The sequence below is a fragment of the Melitaea cinxia genome, chromosome Z (assembly GCF_905220565.1).
Source record: "Melitaea cinxia chromosome Z, ilMelCinx1.1, whole genome shotgun sequence".
Classification (NCBI taxonomy): domain Eukaryota; kingdom Metazoa; phylum Arthropoda; class Insecta; order Lepidoptera; family Nymphalidae; genus Melitaea; species Melitaea cinxia.
Window position 1 is genome coordinate 3,008,682 of NC_059424.1, and position 14,230 is coordinate 3,022,911.

Here is a 14,230-nt window from a genome sequence, read left to right on the forward strand (position 1 = left end):
ACGAAAAAATAGTCAAGCAACTACGCGTTATCAAAGATAACTCAAAAAGTAGTTATCAGATCTCGATAAAATTTATATGTGACCACATGAAGATTTTATCGAGCATCAGCTTTCGATTAAATCAAAAATTATCAAAATCGGTATACCCAGTAAAAAGTTATTACGGATTTTCGAGAGTTTCCCTCGATTTCTCTGGGATCCCATCACCAGATCCTGGTTTCCTTATCACGGTACCAAACTAGGGATATCCCCTTTCCAACAAAAAAAGAATTATCAAAATCGGTACATCCAGTAGAAAGTTATGCGGTATAATACAACGTAGGTCGACGAAAAAAGCGTCAAGTAAAAACGCATTATTAGATATAACTCGAAAAGTAGTTGTTAGATCTCAAATAAATTTAAATGGGACCAATTGGCACACACCACCTTTCGATTAAAAAAAAATTGTCGAAATCGGTCCACCCGGTCAAAAGTTCTGATGTAACATACATAAAAATAAAAATAAAAAATAAAAAATACTGTCGAATTGAGAACCTCCTCCTTTTTTGGAAGTCGGTAAAAAAATACAATCGAATTGAGAACCTGCTCCTTTTTTGGGAGTCGGTCGGTAAGTAAGCGGTTTTTTCCAGGCTTATTTTTGCCTAATCTAAAGAATTTAATTGGATCTGGGCATTCGCTAAAAATGGATTTAGTCAATTTTATTACTTCATCACGGTCGTAACTTTGTCTTTGTTCCAAGTTGTTATTTTGTAATTCATGTATACCCGCAATTACAATTTTTTTTTGTCGCTCAATTCGTTGTTGTATTTCTAATACAGTGTCTTCATTACATGAGAGTAGCGATTTTTCAGGCGGTTTGTCGGTTTTGCTAGATTTTAATGCGTGTAAATCAGTTTCTAAAAAAATAATTTGTTCTTGCATAGTTTTATGAGAGCTTCTAATTTCAGATGGTTAATTGCGTAGTTTTAAATTTTCTTGAATCAAGTTTTCGTTCATAATTTTAATGCATCTAATTTCTTTTTTAATGTCAGCTAGCTCCTCCCGATCAACATTTCAATCTGTATATTTTGGTTTTCGGTACATTTTTCTAACAAAGAAACCATATTATACCAAGTTCGCTATCTATGTCTACTTCTATATCGGGCAACTTTCTTTGGCCGACAAACGCATCATACCGGGATATAGATGACAAGTCCGGCTCCGAACCGCTTCCGCTAGCGCGTATCGGTGATCGTTGCACACTCAATCTTAATAAACCAATATGGTAACGTACCTGCACTTTGTTTGCGACCGCCCATTTCTTTTGTTGGGTAATAGTTAGATATTTTATGGCAAATAGATCTTTCACAATATAAACTTAAGTTTGACTTTACGTTGTTTGTATATTTTATTTTATAGAATAAATTTTACGACTTTCCGAGGTGTATCTGTAACGATCACCGATAGTATTGATCTTCTAGGCATTAATATCTTGTCTAATATGAACTTCGGACAATGGATAGAATCCTAGGCAAAAACTGCTGTTAAGAAACTTGGTATCCTCAATAAAGTCAGGCAGTACTTCACACCGGAACAGCTTCTTACTCTGTACCAAGCACAAGTTCGATCATGCATGGAGTACTGAAGCCACTTATGGAATAGCTCTGCCAAGTTTCAGCTTGCTGCTTTGGATTCTGTGGATCGACGTGCCAGAAGAATCGTCGTTGACGAATCGCTGGTTAACTCTAGACTTCAAAATCTGGAACATCGGCGCAAGGTTGCCTGTCTGTGGGTTTTTTCCAGGATATATTTCGGAGAGATGCTCAAGAACTATACAATTTAGTTCCACCATCACCTTTTTTCCACCGAACCGCAAGGCATCGCAAGTGTCTGCACCGCTACGTGGTTGAAATTCCACGATCTCGCACTAAGCGCTTTGCCTCGTTATTCTTAATACGCACCGCAAAAATTTGGAATGCACTTCAGGTTTCCGTTTTTCCAACTAATTATAACTTGGGTATCTTAAAATCAAGAGTGAATAGGCATCTTCTAGGCAAGCGTGCACCATATTAAGCTGCATCTTCACTTACCATCAGGTGACATTGGAGTCAGCGCTAGTCTATATATTTCAAAAAAAAAAAACTACATTCCGAAATTATTAATTAAATTGTTGAGACTTGTATACGAAATAAATAACTAAGTTAATGATAACTGTCTCCTAAAAATAAATAACAAAATAAATCATCTATTTATCATAATCATGATCAATAAATTAAAATTAAAAATCCTTTTTAAAAAACAAGCTTTTATTTGAATGCGCTAAAATGAAAAAAAATTACTTTAAAAATTTTTCTATCTACTTCTAAAGTCATTACATAATTTATATGATAGAAAAGCTTCTCGCGAGATTCGAGTACTCGTATTTCCTTAGTTTGAAAATTTTAATAGTTAAATAGACGTTTATTCATGCTGACCGAGCATTACTAACCAGATTGCGTGTGAACAGCTCGGACACAATTTCCGTACACTTACAAATAGACACTACTCAGACACAAAAAATACGTACAAGTGTAAGCAGTACAGACATTAATGTCTGACATTTATGTCGAAATTTCTGTCGTAGTCTAAACGTACCACTAGAACGTGTGTATGAAGAACATATGTATTAGAAGTATGTATAATAGAATGTATGTATTTAAAAACTAGTCATAAGCAGAGATTTAACGCGCAACTGTTAGTGTAACCCCAAGCGTCTGTAGCTATAATAACATTAAACCAAGAAACTATGAATTAGAAATATTATTAAACAAGATCAGTAATATTTTTAACCGACTTCCAAAAAAGGAGGAGGTTCTCAATTCGACTATTTTTTTTATGTATTATACATCAGAACTTTTGACCGGGTGGACCGATTTCGACAAATTTTTTATTAGTCGAAAGGTGGTGTGTGCCAATTGGTCCCATTTAAATTTATTTGAGATCTAACAGCTACTTTTCGAGTTATACATATCTAATAATGCGTTTTTAGTTGACGCTTTTTTCGTCGACCTACGTTGTATTATTATACCACATAACTTTTTACTGGATGTACCGATTTTGATAATTCTTTTTTTGTTGGAAAGGAGATATCCCTAGTTTTATACCATGATAAGGAAACCAGGATTTGATGATGGGATCCCAGATAAATCGAGGGAAACTCTCAAAAATCCGCATAACTTTTTACTGAATGTACCGATTTTGATAACTTTTAATTTAATCAAATGCTGATGTTTATCATGTGGTCACATTTAAATTTTATCGAGATCTGATAACCAATTTTTGAGTAAAATTTGATAACGCGTAGTTACTTGACTATTTTTTCGTCGATCTACGTTGTATTACTTGTCGATGTAATTGAAGTCGGTTTTTTTTTTCGTTTGTCTGCAAACACAATTATTGAATATGAATGTAACCGAGAACCGAAAATAAACTCAACTTTTTATGAAATGTCTTTAGTAACATTGCAATCGTACATATAATGATAATTTAATGAATGCTTATTAACACTTCGCACTAACGGCCCCCGGTAAAATTTTATCCAGTTTTGGAGTTCGGAAAAACACGCAATACATACGCCTAGACTACGACAGATAGAAATGTTTATGACTATATTCGATAGAAATGTTTATCCTGAACGGGGATCGAAGCAAGTGCTGTTACCATTGCAACAACGCGTCGTCATAATTAATAACGTATCTCTGCAAATTTATTTAAGACTACCCTCGAATTAAAAGTTTTTCGATACAAAGATAACCATTATTAATGTATTATTATTTTTAAAGTTAATGATAATTATCTACAGAATCATAACGAAAGTTTGTACTTCAAATACAAATATACTTTAATTTTAAAATTAATTTAATTTAAAATCACAATTTTAAAATTTACATTTTGAACACATGTTAAATAGAGACAGGAAAAATAAAATAATTTCAATTATTACAATTTATCATTGAAGGTTAAAATTACGTTTCATATCAATCAGCTTACAGAAACGCATTAATTACGTGAATTGAATGCGTTCCTGAAAACAACTTTATCGACCAAAGGGCTGTTCAAATTGCGCAGGTTCGTCCTGGGCATGCATTATTGATTTTTAGCTTAATATCTATGTGTTATTAAAAAACTTTTAGTAACTGTAACTTTCAAAATTACGTAACAAAATTTCTATAGCGTCATTATTTATGCTAGACCGTTCACGCTATTAAAAACAATTCAACAATTAATATAAATAACAAATGTCAATTTCACTATATTTATAAAATATAATATAAAATGAAAATGTTGGTCAAATAAAACAATTTCAATAATTACAACTAATCATAATCAAAATGAAAAAACCAATTTATTGTTAGCTGCTTCGATTAATAACAATTTAACTAAAAAGATACGTATAAATTAATTATTATTTAAAATAATCATAAGATCCACGACATAGCTTTAAAATATTAAAATTTTAACCGAAAATAAGTTGTTAAGACCACTTAATATCATGACTACAAATTTAAAGCTACGGACATACACACAATTTAGGTATATGACGTCATATCAACGTGTTAGGAATTGCATGAACTATTTGTGACTAAGAACAACATGAGATCACAAAAAGTTGGTATTTTATTAATGAAAACATAATAAACATTAATGTAAAGCTTAATAATTGTATTTGCTCGCAACGAAAAAAACCGACTTTAATTACATCGACTTATCATTACAGCCTATACAGTCCACTGCTGGACATAGGCCTCCACAAGTTTACGCCAAAAATAACGTGAACTCATGTGTTTTGCCCATAGTCACCACGCTGGGCAGGCGGGTTGGTGACCGCAGTACTGGCTTTGTCGCACCGAAGACGCTGCTGCCCGTCTTCGGCCTGTGTATTTCAAAGCCAGCAGTTGGATGGTTATCCCGCCATCGGTCGGCTTCTTAAGTTCCATGGTGGTTGTGGAACCTTGTTATCCCTTAGTCGCCTCTTACGACACCCACGGGAAGAGAGGGGGTGGCTAAATTCTTTAGTGCCGTAGCCACACAGCACATCGACTTAGGTAGACGAAAAAATAGTCAAGTAACTACGCGTTATCAAAGATTACTCAAAAAGTTGTTATCATATCTCAATGAAATTTAAATATGACTATATGATAAACATCAGCTTTCGATTAATTAAAAATTAAAAAGTTATGCGATAATACAATGTAGGTCAACGAAAAAATAGTCAAGTAAAAACGCATTATTAGATACAACTCGAAAAGTAGTTGTTAGATCTCAAATAAATTTAAATGGGACCAAATAACACACACCATCTTTCGATTAAAAACAAAATTGTCGAAATCGGTCCACCCAGTCACAAGTTCTGAAGTAACATACATTAAAAAAAAAATACAGTCGAATTGAGAACCTCCTCCTTTTTGGAAGTCGGTTAAAAATATAATAATCACTACGATAATTACATTTTTTACAATTTTTGCCTGTCTGTCTGTTTGTAACTTAAGCTACTTTTATTTTAGTTTTTTTTTTTTTTTATAACTGCAAACTGAACAATAACTTTTGTTAAATTCCACGCGGACGAAGTCGCGGGCAGAGCTAGTGTATAAAATATAATAAATACCTTAAATCCAGTTGACAACGATACAGGAGTGGCTCATGATAGAATCTGATCTTGCCGTCAGAATCTGTCTTATCCAGACATAGAGTGAGATCATCAAGACGGACTAGTCTCCTAATTACTGGCAGACTTTGATCAATATCTGTTAAAAATCGTTATCACTGTACTTTGATATTTACATAAATATACACATTTCAACATAACAGAATTTTAAATAGATAACCAAAATTATATATTTTAAACAATAAAAAAATAATAATAATAAAATGTCAATGAGACATTAGGATCTTTAAAACCTTATAAATTACTGAAATATGTATAAGTAATATACCAGCAAATGCAGGTTCCCAGTTAACACCGACACTGTCAATGGAAAGTTTCTTAACATTCAAGGAGAGCACAATATCATCCTGGACATATTTCACTATCAGCGAGTTGACTCGAACTGCTATATTGCTAACGATGCGTCGGATAAGTGCTTGCATGTATCCCGGGGGAGCTTCGACCACTTGAGATCTTCCACTAGAAATAGTTAAAACTTAAAATCACAGTTATCGAAACATATATAAAAACTTCAAGTGGTAACAAAAACTTTAGTCACTGACTTTTTTCATATTATTATGAACAATATTGTTTACATCTATACAAATAAATAAAATAAGAGTGTCATGTTGTAATATTAAGATAACCGCTATTAACTAAATTCATATGGATGTATACACGATACATATAACAAAATAACATTTTTACAATTTTTGTCGGTCTGTCTGTCTTATCTGTTTGTTCCGGCTAATCTCTGAAATGGCTGGACTGATTTTGACGAGACTTTTACTGGCAGATAGCTGATATATAAAGTAGTAGTAATAAGTAGTAGCTTAGGCTACTTTTATTTTAAGAACTTATTAATTTTTACAATTCTGCAATCTGAACAATAACTTTTTTGTTAAATTCCACGCGGACTAAGTCGCGGACGCAGTTAGTATATGAATAAAAATAATGAAGAATTATACAAATTACTGATTACTTCCCTAAATTTTTGAAAAGAATAATAAATCAAAAGCAATATTTTTCTCTATTACAAAACACTAATAGATGCACAATGACATCAAGTCTGAACTAAAAATTAATCTAGTTTTAAATTAACTATTACGATAAGAGACTATAATACTGCATATTTTAAATTTTTACTATTAACATGACAAACGATTCTTACAAAACTAAAATATGTCTTTTAAAAATATAAAATATATTAAATAAAAATTTGTTTGTATTTATTTTTATTTCAACAATGTACCTTTGTGTTTCCTGTGGTGGTGTCTCCTCGGGTGGAGGATTTAAACTCAATACACATTCTGTAAAAACCAGGCTAGGTTAATGGTCAGCAGCTAGGAATCTTTATAAGATCAGCAGTAAAAATAAAGGTTAGCAAATCATAAATATATATAAATCTAAAATGTGTAAATCAGTACAGGATGATTAATTACAATTAAAATCACAGTACGGGTATTCCCTCTTTATGAATGGCTTACTATAACAAAATGTATACAAACTGACCTATTGTGTTGATGGTAACAATAATAGGCTCCGACATGATCTTTGTCCATGGCACTTGTATAAGGAGCTCATGTATGCGTCCTGATACCAACGTGAAGGGAAGGGACACCTCTTGCTGTAGCACATCTGCCTTGAGCACGAGATTGTGCAATGTGACCCCACCACCCCATAAAGATACCTATGATATATAGTAATTTAATACAATATATTAAGACCAAAGTTATTTATTAATCTATTTATAGTACCTATCGTCATCATTATCATCATCATCATTTCAGCCTATTGCAGTCCACTGCTAGACTTAGGCCTCCACAAGTTCGCGCCAAAAATGGCGTGATCTCATGTGTGTTGCCCATAGTCACCACGCTGGGCAGGCGGGTTGGTGGCCGCAGGGCTGGCTTTGTCAAAACGAAGACACTACTGTCCGTCTTCAGCCTGTGTATTTCAAAGCCAGCAGTTCGATGGTTATTCCACTATCGGTTGGCTTTTTAAGTTCCAAGATGGTAGTGGAACTGTATTATCCCTCTTACGACATCCTAATAACCTTAATAGAGTAACTATATTAGTATTTTATTCTAAACTTACTTGGGCATCTGCTGGCTTGAAGTCCCGGACATATTTGTCTACATAACTCAGTAATATAGGTGAGATGTAGGATTCTATATTAAACATTCTCTTCATTTTTACTGCTACACTGATTACATCGTTCTGTGAAATTTGTTTAATATTACAATAATTGGTAAATGTATTTGTGTATACAAAGAATGTTATTGTATTTAAAATAATGTTTTGTTTTAATAGTTTTTGTTATGGATAGTCACAATATCATATACCTCTATGAAGGCTGCATGGCAACTACTGAGAAGATCCTATAGACATATAGGTATATATACATATATAGAGTTCATATCAACAGATACTCCAGAAGGTAGTTTAATAACATTTTAACAAAATTTGTTGTATTTAATTTAGAAAATATATAAAAAATACTATTCAATCACATACACAAATTTGCATAAGTAAAAATCGGATAATAATAATGTAATACAGACTACGTTATGTTATTTTCATTGTAATTGGACCACTTCTGATGAAATGGAATGCACTTACTAAAATCAATACTAAAAAGTTATACCTAGTTAGTAGGTATTGGATTCAAAATATTTCAAATGAAGGTTTTTTCGATTGTTATTTATTTCATGAGATTGATATACGAATGCGTATCAATTTCAATTAAAGTTTTATTATTAATTAGAGAGTAAAGATTTTCTTAAGCAAATTTTATTCGTTTAATCAAGTTTGATAATAAAAACAAAAACCTTTGAAAACTAGTGTATTCCCGGTTTCAAATATTTAAGTAGATTTCAGAATAGATGTTCTTAAACATATCTTTTTAACATTTTTACCAGGTAACAACATATACTTATTAGGTTTATAACATATTATTTCAGAAATCATACAAATAATCGACTCAAAATTTCTGAACACTGTGTATTTTTCACCTACTGTTTGACATCTGACAACTTTTCAATTTGTCATAATAACATACGTATACCAAAACAAAACAGAAAATAATATGTGTATAGACAGAAAAAAAATTATTTCACAAGAATAGGTATTATATGTAACAAAAATTTTTATATTTAAATATTAAACATTCAAGTATTTCAAGTTGACCTAAACCTTTATGCATATACACTCGTATGTAGGTTTTAGTGATGTAATTAATGTTGGATTTATCGCATTCGCGAATGCGTTATGCGAGTAAAAAAATGGTGCGAACAGTACGCCACACAGGGAGTGATTTGAGCTTTGTAAAGCAGAAACTGATGTCTTGATATGAAGTACCATACAACTTTTCAAAAAATAAATACAAAAGGTATTATAGTTAAAATAAAACAATTGTAAAAGTAATAGAATAAAAGTAAAGTAAAATTGTAAAGTTATAACTGAAATTTATTTTTTTAAAATAACATGTAAATGATGCCCCTCTCTATGACGGCACTCCTCTAACGGCGAACGGAAATTATTGAATGTTTTTTCAGGACCTACTCAGTGTTAATGAGATTTCACCTAGGATATATTTTTTGAGCTGATAAATGTTTCTCGGATTCTTACTATAGATTTTGTGTTTGAGGTATCCCCACAAAAAAGTTAGAAAGCGTCAAATCTGGATTACGAGGAGGTCATGGGATATCAGCTCTTTTTGAAATCAGTCTGCCTGGGAACAAACGTTTTACGTGTGACTAGGAGCTCTGTCTTGTTGAAACCAAGTGCTTCTAGAGCCAAAAAACTTTCCAACATCGCAAGATAGCCTTCAGTATTAGCAGTGAAGTTTTACCCTGTGCCTTTTCAAAGAAAAAAGTCAAATTTGTCACTCCCGGACTTTGCAGTGGTTTCTGGTGGTTGAGTTTAGGATTCTCACTGTCCCAGTCTGCCCCGTACGAAATCCTACTTCAAAGAGGTCTCAATTTCAGTCAAAAACTGTAATATAGTCCCTACGTCCACCCGAAGGATGTTAGCTCGGTCAATATACAAGGCATCATTTGTACTGTATTCGTTGCTCTGTAAATGATCAGAGAGCAACGAATATTACTAATTCTCAACGTGTCGTTAATTATGTAGAGTAAAAAGTGTTTGAAGAACTGCAGCGTTGATGGACATGGATCCCGGACACACTACAAAAACAGCGTTATTGATGTTAGCCACGCTTGTGAAGAAAACTGGTTACTCAAGTGCATCATGTCTATAGTTATCTGACATAACTTTTGCATTTTGATATAAATTTTATAATGATTACGTTTCATCAAAAATAAATTCAAAATGTTTGAGTTATAAATAGTTTACTAATCAGTCCTTAAGTATCTTTTTGGTTTGAAAGTGATCCCATTGGCCACATCTACCATTCAAGACATTATACCTAAGTGAGTTAAAAGAGCTTTGCACCAAAATCGTGACCCCATCAAATGACGCAATATCTACTTTTACTGCCAGAGCTTCTCTCTTAGTTTTAATAGCAGTTGAGAGGACACAACTTAATTATTTGTACGAATACAAATATTTATCTCGAGCGAAAAAAGAGCATATTCTTATTTGAAAGGTCGGCAACGCACCTGCTAATCCTCTGATGTAGTGGGCGTCAATATAATATCTATATTGTTGACTTCACTACGGTAACGCTTAAAGAAAAACTCCTAACATCAGTTCAAATTTACAATAAGTCGAAAGATATTAAACTAAATACTAGTGATCTGAAAATTGATGGACAACAAAGACCTGTTTTCGTCTCGGAGATGCTTACCCAGTCTGCAAGGAACCTATACTTTCACACTCGTCACTTTAGTAAAGAGCACGGATATAAATATTGCTGGACTGCACATGGGAAGATTTTCTTGCGCAAAGAGGAAGGTGCACCAAGCCGTCGCATCGATGCTGTAGCTGACTTGAGTAAGCTGCTTCACCAAAATAATAAATGACTGCCTTTTATCCAAAGCCCACAACGCTATTGTTTTTTGTGTAATAATTTTTGCTACATATTAATAGTCTACGTTACTTTTTTCGTGTTTTTGTTTATAATTAATTGCTTGGTATCAAAAATCATTAATATCGTTCTGTTACTTTATATAACAACAAATTTTGAAATTTGTCTTTCTTACATATTACAGTCATGTATAGGGTCCTTAAATAAGAGTTGTATCTTGTTTGTGTACACTAAACATATCCTACTAAAATACACAATCACCGTTCATCTAATCACACTCGTCCATCCAATCAGTACAATTATGTCCACCAACACACACAGCAACATAATTTCAACACAACACACAATCTTTATCTGGCAGAACAGTCTTTCCTCCCAACAAACTATACACCGCCTCGCAGTCTTCTCTAGCAACATACACAACTGCATAATTCTCGCTACATCACATAATCTTTATCTGCCGCAACAGTTTTGTGCCATAAATGCACAAGGGATTACTATCATTTCCAATGGCTGATCAGATAGCAAATATATCCAGAGACATTGATTCTTTTCGTGTATCGAAGTCTATAACATGTAGTCCAGAAGCCATAACTGATTGCATTAGTTCCCCTCGAAGTTTTATTTCAGTTATATGCATATGAATATCCGCAGCATAGCATGTAACTTTGATGATTTTACTGTCCTTTTGGAAAGAATCCCCATATCATGTGATGTTCTTGTGTTGGCGGAGTCCTGGATAAGTAAAATGTCAACCACTCCAGTGCTATCAGGGTATGTGTCCTATGTTTCAACTTATCTAAAACGGAACGATGGCGTTGTCGTATATGTAAAATCAAATCTGAAACATAGTTGTAAGTTTGAAACTAATATTGGAGATGCAAATAGTTTAATCGTGACTATCTCCAACGGAATTGTTATTTTAGCAGTATATAGATCCCCTTCATATACTAATATAGATAATTTTTGTGATGGTGTTTGACGTCCTTAGCATCAGAAAGATCGGTTGTTCTGGTTGGAGATATTAATGTAAATATTGCCTCAAATAGCACTGATTCGAACCGACATAAATATTTGGACCTTCGGACTTTTCGGACCATTGGACGTCCGATACCAACGCATGAACTTCCAACTCGTATGGACAGTTGTCTTGACCATGTTTTATTGAGGTCAGACAGATATTCCAAGACTTTTATTCTCGATTCTCTGATAACCGATCATGCTCCTACGGTATTTGTCCTGGACTGCAATATAAAAAGAAGTCAGGCTAAAGCTACTATCAGAAGGATAGATTACCCTAGTTTGTTACAGGAGTTATCCTGTACAAATTTTAATCAAGTGTACGAAGCTAAAAACGCGAATCAGGGAGCTAATGTTTTCATCCATTTAGTATCGAACGCCATTTATAAAAACTCCAAGTTAATACACGTCCCACATCGATTGCGTACTATTAAGCCGTGGCTTACACCAGGCCTTATACGTTGTATTAGAAATCGTGATAAACTACACAAAAAAGCAAAACAAAACAGTGCTAATGCTATACTAAAACTCACACACACCAGATACCGTAACTTTTGTAATAACCTTTTTAAAAAAATTAAAAACTGAATATGAAGCAGAAGAATTTAAGAAAATAAAACTAATCCTAAAGGCGTGTGCGATACTATAAATAGAGTAGTCAATCTGAGGAACCCACAATCAGCCCCAACAGAATTGTTAAGTCTTGATGAGGACCCTCATATTTCACTTAACTTAGTAAATAATTATTTTGCAGAAATAGGCAAGGCTGTTGCGGATGAAATACTATCTAAAAGACCTAATTGCCTTCCTAACGCAGTGAAAACAACCGCACAACTCTCTCAGATTGACTCAATGGCTTTATTTGACGTGGATCAGAGTGAGGTTGAGACCATTATTAACAACCTTAAAAATAGCTGCGCTACAGGTGTGGATAAAATTTCAACTCAAGTTATCAAATTATCAAAGATATATATTATTCGTCCCTTGACGCACATCTTTAATCAATGCTTTTCCACAGGAACTTTTCCAGACATTTTAAAAAGAGCTTTGGTGCATCCCATCCACAAAAATGGCGTCAAAGATAGTGTTGGTAACTATAGACCAATTTCAATACTGACAACAGTCTCAAAAATACTAGAAAAACTTCTAAATAACAGGCTTATCAAATTTTTACATAAAACTAATGCCATTGCCGATAATCAATATGGTTTCGTAAAGGGTAAATCTACTGAAGACGCTACCTTAAAACTCACTGAAACTGTTGTCAAGCACCTAGATAATAGAAATAAAGTCCTGGGAGTCTTTATGGATTTATCTAAGGCGTTCGATACTGTGTCTATACCATTACTCTTGGAAAGGCTGGAGTCAATTGGAATACGTGGAACTGCATTGGATATTTTTCGTGATTACCTTTCGAATCGTACCCAATGTGTCAAAATAGGAAATTGCACCAGTGGTGACACTAAGTTAACATATGGAATCCCACAGGGCAGTGTCCTTGGTCCGACATTGTTTTTGGTATACATTAACAGTTTGTGTGGTCTGCGACTAACTAATTGTGAAATAATTACCTACGCAGATGATACGGCACTGATTCTACATGGGAAAGACTGGGCAGAGGTACACAATCGCACAGAAAATGCATTGAAACAAATTATAAAATATCTAGATGATAGCTTGCTGACTCTTAATCTGAATAAGATCACATATATGACTTTTTCACTACGTGCAAATACCCAGCCCTCAAGTGATTTTTGTATAAGAGCTCATCATTGTGATAAGTCAGACGACGATTGTGAATGTCACTGTCCCAGCTTAACTTCTACACCCAGTACAAAATATCTTGGTATTATAATAGATAAACATCTCAACTGGTCCCTACATGTTCAGGCTTTAACAGCACGTGTAAGAAACTTGATTCCTATTTTCTATAAACTTAGGATGTCTGCAGACCGTGACATACTAATGAATGTTTATTATGCACTTGTTCAGACCTTGCTTCAGTATTGTGTTGTCACATGGGGAGGCACGAATATTACTACGCTGCTACCACTGGAGCGTGCGCAGCGTGCGATTCTCAAAGTTTTGTCTAAAAGACCACGAAGATATTCCACAGCACTCCTATATCGTGAATGTTCTGTTCGTGCCTGACAGTGAGAACAGAACGTTCATCATGCAGTCAATACTTCGTAAGCACAAAGGTTTAATATATAATCCCTCGCAAAAGCGCAACAGAAGTAAGGTGTGTACAATATCGCCACATAATACATCTCTTGCAAAACAGCAATTTTATATCATTGGCGCTCACCTCTATAATAATGCAAATAAAGTGAACAATATTTTTCTCCTTAAAACAATGCACTGCAAAAAAGTTATTCACGGCTGGCTTCAATCACTTGATTTTGTCGAGACTGAAGATGTAATTCATTATTAAAAAAAAATGTTTCTTCTAACACAATTGCGCACACGCACGCTCACACGCACACACGCACGTATACACATGAATACAAACACACACACACACACACACACACACACACACACTCACACACACA

The 14,230-nt window shown here is 33.9% G+C and overlaps 1 protein-coding gene across 1 annotated transcript in view; it reads right to left on the reverse strand.

The window, feature by feature from the left end:
- LOC123668488 (vacuolar protein sorting-associated protein 13B) overlaps positions 1 to 7,846 on the reverse strand; it is a 78,671-nt gene extending 70,825 nt beyond the window's left edge. The window contains exons 1-5 of the mRNA XM_045602220.1: positions 7,760 to 7,846; positions 7,175 to 7,352; positions 6,915 to 6,972; positions 5,952 to 6,142; positions 5,624 to 5,762 (exon numbers count right to left, since the gene is read on the reverse strand). Coding sequence (XP_045458176.1) covers positions 5,624 to 5,762; positions 5,952 to 6,142; positions 6,915 to 6,972; positions 7,175 to 7,352; positions 7,760 to 7,846 — 653 coding nt within the window. The remainder of the gene's footprint in view (positions 1 to 5,623; positions 5,763 to 5,951; positions 6,143 to 6,914; positions 6,973 to 7,174; positions 7,353 to 7,759) is intronic.
- Between the last annotated feature and the right edge of the window lie 6,384 nt (positions 7,847 to 14,230).